This window comes from Saimiri boliviensis, chromosome 1 (assembly GCF_048565385.1).
Source record: "Saimiri boliviensis isolate mSaiBol1 chromosome 1, mSaiBol1.pri, whole genome shotgun sequence".
Classification (NCBI taxonomy): Eukaryota; Metazoa; Chordata; class Mammalia; order Primates; family Cebidae; genus Saimiri; species Saimiri boliviensis.
In genome coordinates, this window is record NC_133449.1 from 77,091,225 (window position 1) to 77,111,201 (window position 19,977).

At 43.0% G+C, this 19,977-nt stretch overlaps 1 protein-coding gene and 1 long non-coding RNA gene across 6 annotated transcripts in view; one reads left to right on the forward strand and one right to left on the reverse strand.

Moving 5' to 3' along the window:
- Nucleotides 1-349, reverse strand: part of REL (REL proto-oncogene, NF-kB subunit) — a 46,789-nt gene extending 46,440 nt beyond the window's left edge. The window contains exon 1 of the mRNA XM_010333573.3: nucleotides 5-349. Coding sequence (XP_010331875.3) covers nucleotides 5-14 — 10 coding nt within the window. The 5' untranslated portion in view covers nucleotides 15-349. The remainder of the gene's footprint in view (nucleotides 1-4) is intronic.
- Nucleotides 350-443: 94 nt separating this feature from the next.
- Nucleotides 444-19,977, forward strand: part of LOC120360402 (uncharacterized) — a 96,582-nt gene continuing 77,048 nt past the window's right edge. For 4 of the 5 annotated variants that reach the window (XR_012517741.1, XR_012517742.1, XR_012517744.1 and 1 more), the window contains exons 1-2: nucleotides 444-620; nucleotides 1,258-1,389. This is a non-coding gene — a long non-coding RNA (uncharacterized LOC120360402). Of the gene's footprint in view, nucleotides 621-1,257; nucleotides 1,390-16,946; nucleotides 17,064-19,977 lie in introns of all 5 variants that reach the window. The other variant, XR_012517743.1, reaches the window with a different exon arrangement.

Here is a 19,977-nt window from a genome sequence, read left to right on the forward strand (position 1 = left end):
TCACCGGAGGCCATGGCTCCGCTCCCCGCGCCTTCCCGCAGGCAGCTCCCAGTGTCCCGGCCCGAGGCGGCTGCAGTCAGTCAGTCAGGAGGCCGAGGGAGCTCTGCGGCGGGGCCCCCAGTCCCCCGACCACCCCAGGGTCCTCCTCCTTCTTCCCGCCCTCGGCTGGGTTTGAGGCTCACACCTTCCCACCCCCTGAATTCTTGCGCTCCGGGTCGCCCAGCGTCGCCTGTCCACCTTGCGGGAGCCAGGGGTAGGGGGCGGAGCGGGGCGAGAACCGATTCCCAGCCCGGCCGAGAGGCGGGCAGCCTGGCGAGAGGGGAATTTCCCGCGGCTGACGTATACCCTGCTCGGCCGCCTTCACCCGGAGGCGTGGGGTGGGGCGTCCTCGCGGCCACCGCCGCGCGCGCGCGCGACCGCTCCCAGCGCCCCGCCCCCGCGCACGCTCTCTGTCCGCCCCCGCGCGTACGCCCCCGGAGCTGCTGCTGCGCGGCATCGGGAGGGGGTCGAGGCAGCGGGAACCTTGGGGGCTTCGGGAACTCAGGGAACGGCCGGAGCCGGGAGGTAACGGCTCGCGGCGTGAGAAGGCCGCCGGCTCCTAAGAAATCCCCCTCCTCCAGGTTGTTCTTCCGAGTGTGGTTTAAAGTTCAGGAGCGGGCGGAAGGGTGCGGGTGACGTAGAGAGGGCCGGCCGCCCGGGAGCCTTTGGGGGCGCGTCGGGCGGCCCAAGTGGGGCTGACCTTGCCGGCCGGGGAGGGCGACGGCCGGGGTTTTCGAGAGGTGGTTCCCCCTCTTCCCGATTTCGCACATGCAAATCTCCACCTCCGCGCCGGTGCGCGGGACTGTGGAGGGGGAAGTGCGGCAGCGGCGGGGCCTGTCTTCTTCTGTAATTCCTGCATTTGCATACGGGGACCTACCCCACCCCCCGGCTGATTTTTTTTCGTCCATCTAAATTGCGAGGGCACTGTGAACTTTACGTATTTTACCTGCTGAAACCCATGTAAACTGAAAAGGTCTGCACTTCGAGTTGGTTGTCTCATTACGCAGTGTACTCAAGATTAGTGAAGTGGACACTTTATTCCGAGATTTCACATAGATACCAAGAAAAGGGGATACCAAGAAAAGGGGAAATGGAGCAAACATTTAGTGCGATTAAAGGACCTAGGATAACTTCGTTACTTTCACTTGAATGGTACCTGCTATAGGTCAGATAATTTCTATACCTCATCTATGACATTTATTATTCCTAATTTTATAGCTGAAGAATTCGAGGTTCAGTACTTCAACATACAGTACTTCAGAATGCTGGTAAAAGAAGAGGCACAGTTAAAAGCCAGGGTTGTCTGACTCCAAAGTTCCGTGCCCTTGCCGCTATCCTTTACTGCTTAAAGTAAGTACGGAGAGGGAATGGGGAATATCAGCCTGACATACAAGTTCCCTAAACAGGAGGATCCAGGTGGGGAAATAATTTAAAATATCCTGTCAACCCCAAACTCTTCTTTCCATGAAATGCACAATGTACAACAAAAGAATGAGACCGTTTTATTGGATGTATGCTAAAACATACTGTGATGCACATCACAGGCAGTCCACTGAAGAGAGTGCAAAGACACACACACACAAAAAGAAAGAAATCTCACCCTTTCATTTGATCAGGTGCAATCCATGACACACCTGTTAATCGTCTTTATTCAATGGCTAATAATGGGAAGTTATATCTTGGAGCCAGGAGTGAAGACTTAAGCCCTCCTAGAGACAGAGAGAGACATGGAGCACCATCCTTGATGTTCACAGTTCCGAAAGATGGCTCCAAGGCCCCCAGGAAAGACCTTCTTAGGATGTAAAACTAGCAAGAGGCTTATTTAGCTTTTTAAAATATGTACATTTCAAAGAGATGGAAAACATTTACAATTTCAGTCTTCTGAAGGAACTGCCAAATGAAAAGTGAATGAGGGAGAGGAATATTCTGAGGAGGTGACATTTGAACTGAGTTTTCGGTATAAGAGGCATATACAGGGAGATTGAGGGAAAGAACATTCCAGTTGGGGAAACAGCAGGCAACAGGTCCTTGAGATAGGAAAGAGCATAGTCAAGAATTGTCCCACGCGCCGGGCACAGTGGCTCAAGCCTGTAATCCCAACACTTTGGGAGGCCGAGGCGGGTGGATCAAGAGGTCGAGAGATCGAGACATCCTGGTCAACATAGTGAAACCCCGTCTCTACTAAAAATACAAAAAAAATTAGCGGGGCGTGGTGGCGCATGCCTGTAATCCCAGCTACTCAGGAGGCTGAGGCAGGAGAATTGCCTGAGCCCAGGAGGAGGAGGTTGCGGTGAGCCGGGATCGCGCCATTTCACTGCAGCCTGGGTAACAAGAGCGAAACTCCGTCTCAAAAAAAAAAAAAAAAGAATTGTCCCTCATTCTCATGACCTTCCAATGTCTCACAAACATTCATATGTAGGTGAAACACCTATTACAATAATGTATGCCTAGAACACAACTCCTTTTCATATGTAAATAGAAAATATTTTGGTAGGGTTTTTTTTTTTTTTTTTTTTGAGTTGGAGTTTTTGCTCTTGTTACCCAGGCTGGAGTGCAATGGCGCGATCTCGGCTCACCGCAACCTCCGCCTCCTGGGTTCAAGCAATTCTCCTGCCTCAGCCTCCTGAGTAGCTGGGATTACAGGCACGCACCACTATGCCCAGCTAATTTTTTGTATTTTTAGTAGAGACGGGGTTTCACCACGTTGACCAGGATGGTCTCGATCTCTCGACCTCGTGATCCACCCGCTTCGGCCTCCCAAAGTGCTGGGATTACAGGCTTGAGCCACCGCGCCCGGCTTTGGTAGAGTTTTAATATACACTATATTGAGGGCAGACTGTTTCATTCAAAAATGTTTTAAAAATTGGAAAATTGCAACTCTGATAGCTTATCAATACAACACAGTGTGCCAGGTGTGGTGGCTCACACCTGTAATCTCAGCACTTTGGGAGGCCAAGGTGGGTGGATCACGAGGTCAGGAGTTCGAGACCAGCCTGGCCAAGATGGTGAAACCCCGTCTGTACTAAAAATACAAAAATTAGCCGGGCGTGGTGGCGTGCACCTGTAATCCCAGCTACTTGGGAGGCTGAGGCAGGAGAATCGCTTGAACTCAGGAGGCGAAGGTTGCAGTGAGCTGAGATCACACCACTGCACTCCAGCCTAGGCGACAGAGTGAGACTCCGTCTCAAAAAAAAAAAGAGAAGAAACCGGGCGCGGTGGCTCAAGCCTGTAATCCCAACACTTTGGGAGGCCGAGGCGGGTGGATCACGAGGTCAAGAGATCGAGACCATCCTGGTCAACATGGTGAAACCCCGTCTCTACTAAAAATACAAAAAATTAGCTGGGCATCGTGGCGCATGCCTGTAATCCCAGCTACTCAGGAGGCTGAGGCAGGAGAATTGCCTGAACCCAGGAGACGGAGGTTGCAGTGAGCCGAGATCGCACCATTGCACTCCAGCCTGGGTAACAAGAGCGAAACTCCGTCTCAGGAAAAAAAAAAAAAAAAAGAGAAGAAAGAAAATATTCATGTAAGGTAGATTACGAATTTCACTTCAAGCTACTAAAGGGGATGTTACAAATACATGTTATAAAACAGTGGGCACTGATCTGAAAAGGCAGAAAACCATTACTCTTGGTACTAAAGAACTTACCTTAAACATATGAAAATAATTTTTTTAATGATGCAGCAGTTGAAAAGTCAAAATCCTCCAAGAAACAAACAAATCTGATTAGCAAATGGATTTGTTCTGGGTCTGTGATCTCAGAATACGAAAAAGTAAGAGTGAGGGGTCAAAAGTGAAATTGCTCCACAAGAGACTTCTTTTGTTGAAAAAACAAGACACCCATCATTAAACTTAATGAATACAGTAACAACAGTTTCAGAATAAATTCAAACGTTGTGGTCACTATAGGCTCGTAGAACTGGAACAAACATAATGTTATTTTGTCAGACTTAAGCTTTCCCAAGCAGGAACTGAAGGCGGCTGAAGTCCTCATTCTAGGAACGTGCTAGTATTTGTTTAGGACTCTTAGTGTGGGGTGTGGATAAAATAATTTGTGCTCAGAATCTGCAGTAGTTAAGGCCAAGGCTCAGGCCTAGTGGAGAACAGGGCTCAGAGAAGCCTCATTAGAGTGTCATCAAGGAGAGAGTCTTTGTAACCCACCACCCAGATTAAGATGCAGAATGCTTCCAGCCACTCACAAGGCTGCCTCAGGGCTTCTTCTAGTCAATATCCGCCCCTAAAAGGCACCGGATATTCTCACCTCCTTGACAGTAATTAGTTGTATCTGTTTTTGAACTTGATATAAATGGATTCGTACAGTGTATACTTGTTTAAGTATGACTTTCTCACTTAACACTATGTTTATGTGTCATGTCCATACTGCGTGACAGTAGTACATTCTTTTTCATTATTGGGGAGAAATCCATTTGTATGAATATAGCACATTTTATTTATCCATTCTACTGTTGATGAATATTTGAGTTGTGTCCAGTTTGGGGATTATTAGAATAAAAGTGCCTTAAACATTGTTGTTCATGTTTTGGTGGATATAAGCATTTATTTCTCTTGGTATACACCCGAGAGTAGTACTGTGGGTCATATGGTAAATACACGTTAGTTTTAGTAGACACTGTCAGGTTTCCAAGGTTGTTGTACCAAATTATACTCCCACAAAATAACTGAAGAGAATTCAATTTGTTTCACTAACATTTGGTATTGTCCTTTTAATTTTAGCCATTCTGATGGAGGTGTAACAATACCTTCTTGTGGTTTTTATATACATTTTCCTGATAACTAGAGCTGCTGAACACCTTTTTACAGGTTTAATAGTCATTTGGCTATCCTCCTTTGCAGAGTAACTCTTTGAGTCTTTTGCCCATTAAAAAAAAAATTGGATTATCTTTTTCTTATTGATTTGTAGACATTCTTTATATATTCTGGATATGTGTATGCCAGTTGGATTTTTTGAGAAGCAGGTGCCAATATGAAATTAGCAGTGCAAGAGATTTATTGGGGCTGACATCTATGAAAGATAAAAGGGAAAGAAAAAAGTTACAGATAGGGAAAAATCTTAAGATGTTGGTCTGATACTGGTGGGAAGAAAGGGGGAAGGAAGGTTAGTTTGGTAGAAAGAGAATGGGATGGGAGTACATCTCTGATGAAGTCTCCGTCAATCCAGTGGGGAGCTCTACCACTGTGCACAGAGATAGTGAGCCCTTACATTACCTCTGTACTTATAAGTGGCTAAGTGGCCCCAAGGAAATTTGTGGCCTTGGCTTGAAAGCTGAGGCAGATCCTCTCTAGAAGGGAGATCTGAGCAGAGCACCTCTATGGATGCCACAGGGTTGTTATCAGATACATGCATTTCAAGTGTCGTCTCCTAGTATGTGGCTTGCCCTTTCATTATCTTAGTAAAGATTTTTAACTTAATGTTAATTAAGTCCAATTTATTTTCTTTGATAGTGTTTTTTGTGTAATGTTAGAGAACTCTTCCTGGACTAAGGTTATGAAATTATTTTCCTATGTTTTCTTCTAGAAGTTTTGTAATAGTAATGTTTAACAGAGGCTCTGAGAAACATTTGCTGAAATCTCTCTGTCCCACAACTAAAGGCCCTGGCTTTGCACACACACAGTCCTGGATTTGAATCTTAGCTTGGCCTAGATTGTTAACTGTAAGACTCTGGGCAAGTCCCTTAGCCTCTCTGTGCCTGTTTGCTTGTCTGTAAAATAGGAGTAGTAATATGGCATCTACCTCACCGGCTTCTTCTGAGGAGTAAATGAAATCACTAATACAAAGTGCCTGACACAGGGAAAGCACTTAAAAAATGTTGGCAGGTTTTGTTTACATCGTGTTAAAAAAAATGTTGGCAGGTTTTTTTCCTGTTTTATTATTTAAAAATTTTGTGGCCAGGCATGGTGGCTGATGCCTATAATCCCAGTATTTTGGAAGGCCAAGGTGGGAGGATCACTTGAGCCAGGAATTCAAAACCAGCCTGGGCAACAAATTGAGACCCTATCTCTACAGAAGAGTTTTTATTTTTTAATTAGCTAGGTATGGTGGCACACACCTGTGGTCCCAGCTACTTGAGAGGCTGAGGAGGGAGGATTGCTTGAGCCGGTAGGTCAAGGCTACAGTGAGCCATGATTCTGGCACTGCATTCCAGCCTGGGCAACAGTGTGACCCATCTCAAAAAATAGAATAAAATTCAAATACACAGCCAAGCTGAAAGAATTTTGCTGGGAATATATATATATATATCCACTTACTAGATTCCACCATTAACATTTTACTGCACTTGCCTTATCACCTGTTTATTTTTCATCCCTCTGTCCACTCATTCATCTATCTGGTTTTTAAAAATGTATTTCAAAATAAGTTGCAGACACTGGTACTCTTCCCTCTGAATATGTCAGCCATGTATAACAGTGATTCTTACACTTCTCTAATAACCAGAATGATTGTATCTGTTGTATTCAATGGGGTTCTCCCTCAGATAATTCTAGATAAATGGCCAAATTTCCTCTCTTTGATACCTCCTTTGTCTTAGTTACCTGTCTTCTGTTATGTAGTTTATGTAGATACTTTACATCAATTTAAGCCAAACCGTTCTCTTACAAAAAAATTAAACCTTATCGAGAGTACCCCTTAGTCCCAGTTAGCATACTATACTATGTCACTGTTACTGTATTAGCTAAGTCACTGCCCAACTCTCTGTAGTGAGGAGGTGTCCTTCCACTATTAAGGACAAATAGCTGCAACAGCTGAGCTCAACCACTATGAGTGGATTTTAGCTGTGCTGTTGGCCAAACCCCACTCCTACTCTCCTGTTTACTTACTGCACTAATATTGTTTGAGAGCTCTGAAATTCACTTACGTGATTTATAAGGTTGTAAAAGACAAAAATACAGGCAAAAAAAACACCCCATCAAGAATGAGAGCCAGGTGTGGTCGCTCACCTGTGTAATCCCAGTGCTTTGAGACTTGAGACCAGGAGTTGGAGACCGGCCTGGGCAGCATAGCGAGACTCCATCTGTACAAAAAATAAAAGCTTAGCCAGGTGTGGGGATGTGCACCTGTAATATTAGCTACTCGAGAGGCTGAGGTGGGAGGATCACTTGAACCCAGGAATTTGAGGCTGCAGTGAGCTATGAACACACCATTGCTTTCTAGCCTGGGTAACAGAGCAAGACCTTGTCTCTTAAAAAAAAAAATTCATAGTTCGGCATGTGGCAGCATATCCAGATCCTGTTGTTAGTTTTGCCTGCTCTCCCTCCTCTCTAACATAAGTTCATGTGCTGCCGTTTTTAAAGCAAACTTTAGGGGAAAGGGATAGTCCCTAAAGTAAAAACTATATCTCCGAGGAAACCTGCCCCACTCACCTATTTTCATTTAAGGAAGTGAAACATAATATTAATGAACACTCAGAGAAATGAAATCTTAGTACATAAAAACTCCAAAAGGTATTCATAAAATATCCATTCTTAAAAATTTTCTCGGCCGGGCACAGCAGCTCACACTCATAATCTTGACACTGGAAGGCCGAGGCAGGAGGATTGCTTGAGTCCAGGATTTCAAAAACAGCCTGGGCAACATAGTGAGACCCTGTCTCTATTTGAAAAAAATGAAAACAAAAACAAAAAAACTTCTCTTTTTTAAATCTTTTGTTTATATTGTGTAGGCCCTATACTCTGGTTACTAGTTTTGCGTATATAGCACTGCTTGGAAGTATGACACAGTGTACTGACTTGGGTTTCTGATGCGTCACAACCATGAGAGCCAGTGATTACTTGTTCAGATTTAAATTAACGTATTTCAGAAAAGGTAATAAAGTCATCATCACCTTCAAGTCATATGGTGCCTCTTTTATGTCTCAACAGAAGAGATTTCAATTTTAAAGTTGGAAGGAACCCTATAGATCATTTGGTTCATCTCCCTCGTTTTACACATGAGGAAAATGAAGCACGGAAAGTTTAAGTACCTTGCCCATGTTCATTAGCTAGTTAATTGCTGACTTGAGACTTGAAACCAGACCTCCAGACTCTTTGTTTCTTTTTCACTATGTCACATCACATTTCAAAATATGACCTAAGATATAAACAAATATAAGAATATTTGTTAGCTAACTGTCAGCCATAATCTTACTAATAAAAATGTAAATGTATGTAGGTTTAGCGTTCACAAACCCCATATCTTTTAAGACTGTCAGTTCTTTTTCCCAAAATTCTGTTCTATACCTATGTGGGAAAAGTAAAAATCAAAGCGTTTACTTCTTTAATTAAAGGCATTGACTGTGTCCTGTTCATCTTTTATTCCCCAGAGTGGCTAGTATAGTGCCTAGAGCTTTGTAGATGCTTATTAAATGTCAGATAAAATATAAATGACTACACATTGAATCACTGCAGTATTGAAATGAGTGACAGTGTATCACCACTGGGCATTAAATACCATTAAGAAAAAAAAGCCACAAGGCTCAACTCCTGCCCAAAGTGATAACTGTGCCTGCAGAGAGGTATGATAGAGATTATATTAAGACAGGTATCAAAATTATGGATTAATGTCATGAAAGCAAGCAAGCTGAGCCAGCTAGTTACTAAATTCATATATATATATATATGTATATGTATACACACACACACACACACACACACACACACACACATATATATTTACTTACTTATTTTTAGATTGAGGTGCGATCTCACTCTGTTGCCCAGGGCTGGTTTCAAACTCCTGGGATCAAGTAGTCCTCCTACCTCAAGCCTCCCACAGTGCTGGGATTACAGGCATGAGCCACTGCTGCTGGACCTAAATTCTTTAATAACATTCAAAGTCTTTAATTTTTTGCTAAAATATGTTTATTTTAAAATTACAACCTAAAAAAATACACAAATAAAACATTAAAGAAAGGCTGGGCATGGTGGCTCACACCTGCAATCCCAGTACTTTGGGAGACCATGGGGGCAGGATCAGTTGAGTCCAGGAGTTCAAGACCAGCCTGGGCAACATAGTGAAACCTGGTCTCTGTAAAATAAAACAAAATTAGAAAGGTTGGAGAAAAGAAGAAAACTCACTTACAGTTCTGCCTCACTAATACAGATTTTACCTACGTACGTGTGTGAGTATGAGTATACGTGTTGTCTTCTAGAGCTTTTTTATATGCAGGCTTTGGTTTATTTCTTCTGCTATTACTTGATCATGGTAAACAAGTAAAGCAGAGAAAATGAAAGTCAAGTAAATAACCAACCCCTGTGCAAAAAATAACCAAGAGTAATGATTTGGAGTATATCCTTGTGTAACTTTTATTTATTTATTTTTTATTTTTTTTGAGATGGAGTTTCGCTCTTGTTATCCAGGCTGGAGTGCAATGGCGTGATCTCGGCTCAGTGCAACCTCCGCCTCCCGGGTTCAGGCAATTCTCCTGCCTCAGCCTCCTCAGTAGCTGGGATTACAGGCATGTGCCACCATGCCCAGCTAATTTTTTGTATTTTTAGTAGAGACAGGGTTTCACCATGTTGACCAGGATGGTCTCGATCTCTTGACCTCGTGATCCACCCGCCTCGGCCTCCCAAAGTGCTGGGATTACAGGCTGGAGCCACTGCGCCCGGCCTATTTTTTATTTTTTTAAGATGGGGTTTCACCATGATGGCCAGGCTGGTCTTGAACTCCTGACCTCAGGTGATCTACCCGCCTTGGCCTCCCAAAGTGCTAGGATTACAGATGTGAGCCACCGCGCCCGGCCAACTTTTATTGTATATTTTATAATTACATATCACATACACATAAATTTTGGTAGCCTGGTTTTTTTTTTTTTTTATACATTTGCCATAGATTTTTTTTTTTTAGGAGACCGACTGTCACACTGCAGTGGCACAATCATGGCTCACTATAGCTCCAAATTCCTGGGCTCAAGTGATTCTCCTGCTTCAGTGTCATGAGTAGCTGGGATTACAAGTGCAAGCCACCATGCCTGGCTAATTTTAAAACTGTTTTTGTAGAGATGGGATCTCTCTATGTTTCTAGGCTGGTCTCAGACTCATGGGTTCAAGCAGTCTTCCTGCCTTGGCCTTCTAGAGTGCTAAGATTACAGGCGTAAGCCATTGTGCCCGACCTGGATTTTATACTAAGCACTATAAGGAAGGAGGTTGTCTAGAGAAGAGAGATCCTAGGAAACTGGGAATGGTTACAAGGCTCGTAGGTCCTAATCAGCTTAAATAACAGATTTTGTGTAACCAGGGAGTGGAAAAATAGGAAATTATAAGCAGGAGATCGGGTTTTCTAAGTTACTACATAAAAAACAAGGCTTGTATTTAGTATCTAACACCACTGAGGTTGAAGACAAGCATAACTTTCATGTAATAGTATTTATCGCAAACTATCAGAAACTCTAATGAGATTTAAAATATATTAAATCTAATTTTGGATATTCCAGATGAAATGTTTTCATTTTCATAGTAAATATATACATCTTTATTTTTACTTAGTGCTTAATTAAAAGTGGTAGATCAGGCTGGGCGTGGTGGCTCACGCCTGTAATCCCAGCACTTTGGGAGGCTGAGGCAGGCAGGTCACTTGAAGTCAGGAGTTTAAGACCAGCCTGGCCAGCCTGGTGAAACTCTGTCTCTACCAAAAATATAAAAAATTCACCAGTGTGGCGACGCAAGCCTGTAATCCCAGCTACTTCGGAGGCTGAGGCAGTGTAATCGCTTGAACCCAGGAGGTGGAGGTTGCAGTGAGCCGAGATTGCACCACTGCACTTTAGCTTTTTAGCCTGGGCGACAGAGCGAGACTCCATCTCAAAAAAAAAAAAAAAAGAAAAAAAGAAATAGATCAATATTATAAATCATAAACGTATACTTTTCTATTACTGGGTATATTTTGAATACAGTTTTTGGCTTAGATGTTTGAAACAATCTTGGTCACATATATATTTTTTTGAGACAGTGTCTTACTTGTCATCCAGGCAGGAGTGCAGTGGCATGATATCAGCTTATTGCAACCTCTGCCTCCTGGGTTTAAGTGATTCTCATACCTCAGCCTCCCGAATAGCTGGGACTGCAGGAAAGTGCCATCACGCCTGGCTAATTTTTGTATTTTTAGTAGAGATGGGGTTTCACCACATTGGCCAGGCTGGTCTCAAACACTTGACCGCAGGTGATGCACCTGCCTTGGCCTTTCAAAGTGCTAGGATGCCATGTGCAGCCTGGAATAGGTTTTTGCTATGGTTTGAATGTGTCCCTCAAAATTCATGTATTGGAAACCTAATTCCCAATGTGATAATATTAAGGGGTGGGGTGTTTAAGAGATGATTAAGTCATAAGGATGGTGCCCTCATGGATGGGATTAGGGCCCTTATAAAAGGACTCAAGGTTGAGGGGGCAACTCTTTTTGCTGTTACCCTTCTGCCATGTGATGATGCACCAAGAAGATCCTTGCAAAATGCCAGCACCTTGATCTTGGACTTCCCAGCCTCCAGAACTGTAAGAAAATAATAATTTCTGTTCTTTATAAATTACTCAGTCTCCAGTATTCTGTTATAGCAGCTCAAACGAACTGAAATAGTTTTGTTTGTTTGTTTTTTCCACTCATAAAAAGGACACCCAGGAATTCATTAGACTTTGCCATGTCTGCATGTGGCAAGTAAACCATAGAAATTGTTTGAAAATCATGAGTTAAAAATAAATCCACCATGGGCTCGACGGTGGCTCACGCTTGTAATTTCAGCATTTTGGGAGGCCAAGGCAGGTGGATCACTTGAACCCAGGAGTTCAAGACCAGCCTGGTCAACATGGGAAAACGCTTTTTCTACTAAAAATACAAAAATTAGCCAGGCGTGGTGGTGTGTGCCTGTAATCCCAGCTATTCAGGAGGCTGGGGCACATGGATCTCTTGAATCTGGGAGGCGGAGGTTGCAGCGAGCCAAGATTACATCACTGCACACTAGCCTGGGTGACAGAGTGAGACCCTGTCTTAAAAAAAAAAAAAAAAAATTAAGCCGCTGTGCTGAAGGTATTAGAGCAGAAAGAACTAGAAGGAATATGAGTTTTTGGTGACGTGATTAGCCACTGAATTGGAACCATCTTACCTTAGACTCGTTATATGAGGTAATAAATATTCTCTTATGGTTTAAACCAGTAGAGGTTCCTGTTATTTGCAACCCAAAATGAGAGAGATTGAACTGTCCCTAAAAAAGAGACTCCTAGCCAGGCCTGTAATCACTTGGAAATAAGAGTTTGTGGGTAGATCTTTAGTGGTGGTCCAGAGCAGTTCACCAGCTGGCTGAGGTCTGAGCTCCTGAAACATGGTCTCCACTAAAATATGTATTTCCTTAAACTGAGCATTTAATTCTATCAATCTTAAGACATAGTACTTTAATTTTCACTTCCTGTATTATACTTAACAGTTACTGTATGTATACTGTTGCTCAAGGCCACTGGCATATTCAGAAACAGAACACAGTGCCTCGGTCAAAATGGAAGTTTACAACTTTAATGAAGCCCTTTGACAGAGTACAGGAAATCAAAGTCAACCAAACAGGAAGTAGGCAGAGCAGAACAGAGCAGCCGGAAATATTTGTGCCTGGCACAAGAATTGGTCTATATACAGAACACATGAAACAAACAAAATATTTAGAGCTGAAATCTTTAAATTTGTAAACACTTAAAGGGGATCATTTAAAGAAGAAAGAGAAGAAAAACAAGGAAGTAAATGGAAGACAGTAATGTCTTTTGCCAGAGTAATTATTGCGTAAACCAAAGAATGTCTTCTGTACAGCTTGTAGCAGTTTTAAAACATTATTTAATTAATTTATTTTCAAGGCAGGGCATTGCTCTATCTCCCAGGCAGGAGAGCGGTGGTGCAATCACCACTCCCTGCAGCCTCTACCTCCCCGGCTCAAGCACCCCTCCCACCTTAGTCCCCCAAGTAGTTGGGACCACATTAGGTGCATGCCACCATGCCTAGCTAATTTTAGTTTTAAAGCATGTCTGCAAGTTCCTTGATCTTCCCCCCTTGAAGAGATGAACTTTGTGGCTCTCCCTTTGAACTTGGGCCAAACATTAGTGACTGGTGGACCAGTAGGGTATGGCAGAAATGATGCTCTGTGACCTTCTGGACTTGGTCAAAAAAGGTGGTGCAGATTCTGGCTCATTCTGTAGACCCTGCGTTATAGCCTTGAGCCACTGTCTAAGATACATTACTACCCTGAGGCCACCATGCTTCAAGGAAGCACAACTAACTCATGTAAACAGATCACATGGAGAGGCCCTGACATCCCAAGCTCTCCCGATGCCTGCTCTTCCATCTCCTGTTACTGCATGGGAGATGCTAACTCAGAGCCACCCAGTGGAGCGCTTCCCTGAATTCCTGACTCACTGAAACCATCAGATAATAAAATGATTATTGTTGTTTTAAGCCACTAAGCTTTGGGTGGTCTGTTATGCAGCAGTAGATAACTGGAATAATAGATGAGGTGATTTAAAAGCTATGGCTCTTTAACAAGTAAGGAAAGAACTCAAGGACCCATTAAAAGTCATTATAACTAATTACTATGATAATCAAGATGAAGTGGTAGCTTCCAGTCAGAGGACCTGTTAGCAATAATAAAGGCAAGTCAATATTGGTGAGGCCAAGCACGGTTTAAAAAAAATCTTGATTCTGAAAGAACACTTTAGTTAAAATGAAATATTTAAATATTATGCCGTATTTCTTAAGGGCAATTTGTACAGACAATTTTCTTTTTACCACTTTTTCTTCCCATTTCAGAGATCCATATTATCTATAAGCTATAACAAATATATGGGGCTGATTCCTGCCATATCATAAGTCAGCAACTCAAAAAGCTACAAGCTGGGAGATTGAGGACACCAGTACACTGGTACCACTTTCTTGGCCTTAGGATATTCAGTCATTTAACATTTTGTAAGGGAAATGTAGCCAGTGGGACCCTATCTGTGGGATAAATTTCAGGATGGAAAAGATAGGATGTCAGAGGTGTCAGACTCCTAAGGCTTATATTTACAGTATTGATTCTCGTTTTAAAGTATTAAAAGGAAATAAGTAAAAATTAAGATCAATCGAAGCACATACTGAAAAGTAACATAGAAAATGTATATGAAATATCCAGAATAGAGCTGGGCGCAGTGGCTCACGCCTGTAATCCTAGCACTTTGGGAGGCTGAGGTGGGTGGATCACCTGAGGTCAGGAGTTCAAGACCAGCCTGGCCGTCATGGTAAAACTCCATCTTAAAAATAAAATAAAATAAAATAAATATCCAGAATAGGCAAATCCATAAAGATAGAAAGTAGATGAGTGATTGCCTGGGCCAGGGTCACATGGGATCTGACTACTAAGGGATTTCTTTATGGGGTGCTGAAAATGTTCTAAATCTAACTGTAATGATGGCTGTAAAACAGAATATACTAAAACCCATTAAATTATATACTTTAAATGGATGAATTGCATGGTGTGTGAATTATATCTCAATAAAGCTGTTAAAAAAAAGGAAATTACGGAAAATTATATAAGATGAAAACAGATTTAAGAAATAGATCCTTTTTATCATAATAAAAATGTTTTTACTGATGCTTAGAAATTCCCTGGCTAGGCCGGGCGCGGTGGCTCAAGCCTGTAATCCCAGCACTCTGGGAGGCCGAGGTGGGTGGATCACAAGGTTGAGAGATCGAGACCATCCTGGTCAACATGGTGAAACCCCGTCTCTACTAAAAATACAAAAAATTAGCTGGGCATGGTGGCGCGTGCCTGTAATCCCAGCTACTCAGGAGGCTGAGGCAAGAGAATTGCCTGAACCCAGGAGGCGGAGGTTGCGGTGAGCCGAGATCGTGCCATTGTACTCCAGCCTGGATAACAAGAGCGAAACTCCGTCTCAAAAAAAAAAAAAAAGAAATTCCCTGGCTAAATGAGTAGGTGACACTGAGATTCCCGTAGAGAAGAGTTCAGCAAACTTTTTCTCTAATAGACCACATAGAAAATATTTTACAGCCTGTGCAACATAGCAAGACCCCGTCTCTACAAAAGAAAATTAAAAGTTAGCCGAGTATGGTAGCCTCTGCTTGTAGTCCTATCTACTTGGGAGGGTGAGGTGGGAGGATTCCTTGAACCCAGGAATTGGTGGTTATAGTAAGCTATAATCAGTGCCACTTCACTCCAGCCTGGGCAACAGAGAGACTGTCTCTATTTTTTTGTCTCTATAAAAAAGAAAATATTTAGGATTTATGTGTATATTAGTCCATTCTCACACTGCTAATAAAGACATACCTGAGACTGGGTAATTTATAAAGGAAAGAGGTTTAATTGACTCACAGTTTAGCATGGCTGGAGTAAGCCTTCCTGATTGTAAGGCTCAGGAAACTTACAATCATGGCAGAAGGGGAATCAAATACATCCTTCTTCACATGGTGTCAGGAAGCAAAAGTGCTGAGCAAAGGGGGAAAAGCCCCTTATAAAACCATCAGATCTGTGAGAACTCACTGTCAGAACATCCTGAAGCCAACTGCCCCCATGATTCAATTACCTCCCACTGGGTCTCTCCACAACATGTAGGGATTATGGGAATTACAGTTCAAGAAGAGATTTGGGTGGGGACACAGGCAAACCATATCAGTGGGCCAAGAGGCAAAGTTGTGGATATTATGTAGGTACTCATATAACAAGAAAAAACAAACTTCTGCTTTTAATTGGTGAAATTAAAAATGTAAAATAATTGAGTACATTTTTCTGTAATGGAAGTCTAATGAGAAGACAGATTCCTTTTTGGGGGATAACATTTTGTATTAATTGATGTTCAAAGTTAGTGTTTCCTACCATCAAATTGACTGCAAATGTTATTCTGAAAAAAATAATTCCTAGCTCATGGGTCATACAAAATCAGGCAGTGGGCTGGATTTGGCCCATGGGCTGCAGTTTGTCAACCTATGCTCCAGAGGAATAAATTCCTGAAGGTTGATATATTCATTTCTTAGGGCTTCTGTAACAAAGTATCACAAACTACATGGCTTAAAATAACAGAAATGTGTTGTATCACAGTTCTAGAGGCCAAAAGCCTTAAAGAAAATTGTTGGCAAGGCCATGCCCCTCCAAAGGCACTAGGGGAGGATGCTTCCTTTCCTCTTCCAGCTTTTAGTAGCCTCAGGTGTTCCTTGACTTGTAGCAGCACAGCTCACATCTCTGCCCCTGTCTCGGTCTTCTTTCCTTTGTGTCGGTGTTTTGTTTCCTTTTCTTCCAAGGACACCAGCCATACACGAATTCAGTATGGTCTCAACTAACTACATCTGAGATTCTAGAGAGGGATAAATTTTGCTTCTTTAGTTTGTTTCCACTTTAAAACTTTTAAAAACAATATAATGTGTAAAGATTCTACTAACACCCACCACCTCCAAAAGAAGAAAATGATAAAGCTCACAAATTTGAAATCCATCCGTGTTGGTGCCATTGGAATCTGGGACATCTCAGTAGGGTAGAGTTTGGAGGTTTTTTGGATTGTGTCTTGTGCATGAGAAGGATAGCTAGAGACATAAGGCCACACCTGCAATTTAACTTTCTTGAAAGAGAGGAGATAAATTCTTGGAAGCGGAGGTGTCTTTTGACCTGTGAGACTGTTGTGTATGTTGTATTTCCCAGGAGACTGTGGACAGGTGGGAGCAGCAGAGTTGTCTCAAGGATTTCCTCTTTATGACTGAGACTTCAATGGTTAAAATTTGAAAAAAAAAAAAAAATTTCCTCTTTAACCATTTTGTCTTCAACTGAGCAGTTTTAGTGTTCAAAGAAGGGCTTTGCAATCATAAAATCATGAAATGTTTACATTGGAAGAAACCTCACTTCCTTGAGCTTAACAGATGAAGAAACTGAGGCTCAAGGTGAAATAACTATGGGCTCATTCATTCAACAGATGTGTATTAAACAACCACCACGTGCCAGGCTATGTGCTAGGCCCTGAGACCTAGAAGTGAACGAAGTAGATACAGTTCCAATTCTGAAGAAGCTTCAAGTCTGGAGGAGATAGAAAGTAAGTGACCCATATCAATAATGGTGACAAGTGTTACATAGGACAAGTACAGGAGCTGGAGCTAGGGCAAGGAATGAAGGGGCCGGACTGGGGATGTGGGAGCTGATGGAGCTTTCTGGGTAGATGGAACTGGAATGGAACGTTTGATGTTCTGAGGTGGGGAAGAGCAAGGCATTTCAGGGAATAGAGAAGGCCAGTGTGTCTGGAGTGCTGTGTGTGAAGATGATTTAGTACTTGATGAAGCAGGCCAGGGGCAAGATCTTGAAGGACCTTTTAAGCTATGGTGAGCCCTTGGACTTTATCTTTAAAAAAAACTTTTTTTTCTTCTTTCTCTCATTCCCAATGGACTTTATTATATGACCAGTTGGGAGCCCTAAAAGCTTCTAAGCAGGAGAATATCATGCTCTTATTTGATTTTAAAGCATGTAAAAGGCCTTGGATACTGATTGAAGAAAGTTTAGAGACCAGGGAAGAAGAGAGCTGAGCCCATAGGACTGTGAGTTAATACTATGTCCAGGCAAGAGTTAATGATGGCTTGTACTAGGGTGTAGCTATGATGGTGGAGAGAAGTGGGTGGATTGGATAAATGATCTGTTCATAGACAGGATCTACAGTGTCTGAAAATTCATATATATATAAGAGTGAAGATGAATGTGTCAAGAATGACTTAGGTTTTGGGCATGAGCAATGGTATGGAGAATGATATGTGGAATGAAACAGGAAACACTGGAGGAGCCCCAGGTTTGAGGGTAGAAAGAGGAAGATTGTAAGTTTGATGTGAGTATGTTCAATGAGGAGCCTGTGGAACAAGACAGCTGTCTGTATGGGCCTGAAACTGGAGATATAAATTTGAGAGTGGGATTTAAGGGAACCAATGAATGACATCCTATGCATTCTGAGTGCAGAACCAGCTGTGAACTAGATATCAATCTTGGGAATCAAAATCTCAATTTTTTTTTATTGGTTAAACTGGATTATAGAATGTATCTTGGATCCATAGACAAAATTGGTCTTTTTAATATCTTACCCCTGAATTTCACCTATTGCCACTGATATAGTTTGGATGTCCCCTTAAATCTCATGTTGAGGTGTAATCCCCAGTGTTGGAGGGGGACCTCGGGGTAGGTATTTGGGTCATGGAGGTGGATCCCTCAAGGCTTGGTGCTGTCCTCCCCATAGTTCACGAGTTCTCAGGAGATCTGGTCTTTTGAAAGTGTGTGGCACTGGCTCTTCCCCCTCACCCCTGCCGTCATGCACTCCTGTTTTCGCCATGTGGAGTGCCTGCTTCTGCTTCTCCTTCCCTGGTGAGTAAAAGCTTCCTGAGGCCTCCCTAGAGGCAGATGCCAACACTGTACAGCCTGCAGAACCATGAGCCAATGAAACCTCTTTTCTTATAAATTACCTAGTCTCCAGTATTTCCTTACAGCGATGCAGGAATGGCCTAATACGGCCCCCAACTGCAGACCTCCCTATTTGAGAACAGAGCCTGGCCCAGTAAGATTGTATTATGTAGGAGAGAGGACTGGATGCCTGATGCAGGGGCATCAACCCAGAGAGGAAGGGAGAGGAGAGGAGAGAGAGGCACCAAGCTGTCTGTGAGTCACCCACTTTGGGAAGAACTGAGTGTTCCAAAAGGAAACAGATGGTGCATTCAAAGTGGCAACTGAAGAGAGTTTAGAAAAGGGACACCACCTTTAACCATGTCCACACCTTTCCGAGGTGTGGGCAAGGTTAAAAGTACCAACAGGGGATGCAGCTGTATCCAGGAACTAGCTACTGGGAAGTTCTAGTAGGGACAAGGGGCGGGAGCTGTTACCGTAACTCAGTGGGAGCTGTTGCCAAGGCAGGCAGAGATGCCGCCCAACAGGAACGTGGCAGAGGAAAGAAGCCAGAGCCAAAACTGTGGCCCTAATTGGCCAGGTGTGAGGGTGGGCTGTGGGGGGAGATAAATATCACCCTGCCCACTTGCTCTTCCCCACTTATAACTCCCTCCTATCCATGAAACCCACCAGAAGCCAGAGGACTGTCATGAGTTGGGAATGTAATCTGCAGCAGTCAGCCTGCCTGGGCACACAGCAGGGCAGAGAATGGTGGAGAGTGGGCCATTTGAAAACTACCAGCACAGGTAGTGAGGGCTAAGAGGACAAGAGGCATCACTCTGCCAGTGAACATCCCTGAGGGGAGCAGTGGATACCTGCTACCCTGCTCCCATTTTATAAGGGTAACCTCCACCTCCCTCCCCATAAAATCCGTTGCTCCTTTGAGTTCCTCCTTCAGTCACTCATGGGTAGTTTAGCCTTTGCTCCAAGAAGGCTGTGAAGTGGGAGCAGGACTGTTCTTTAAATTTATCAATGTCTACTGTACCATGGGATAGAAACTCATCACTGTCCTATTTCTTAATCTCATATGTCCTCAGCTATAGCATTCAGTTGGCTTACCAGAAGATATGAAGTAGATCAAATGATAATAGAAATGTATGACGATATGATGTCTGACAATGATACAATGCCGATAAAATGGAATGTCCTAAATAACCTATTTTTATTACAGTGTTTCATTAGTTCTAAGATGTCCACGTTCATTTTCTTCCCTCACATTTTTTAAATTTTTATTTAATTTTAATTTTAATTTTTTATTTTTGAGACGGAGTTTCGCTCTTGTTACCCAGGTGGAGTGCAATGGTGCGATCTCGGCTCACTGCAACCTCTGCCTCCCGGGTTCAGGCAATTCTCCTGCCTCAGCCTCCTGAGTAGCTGGGATTACAGGCATGCGCCACCATGCCCAGCTAATTTTTTTGTATTTTTAGTAGAGACAGGGTTTCACCATGTTGACCAGGATGGTCTCGATCTCTTGACCTCGTGATCCACCCGCCTTGGCCTCCCAAAGTGCTGGGATTACAGGCGTGAGCCACCGT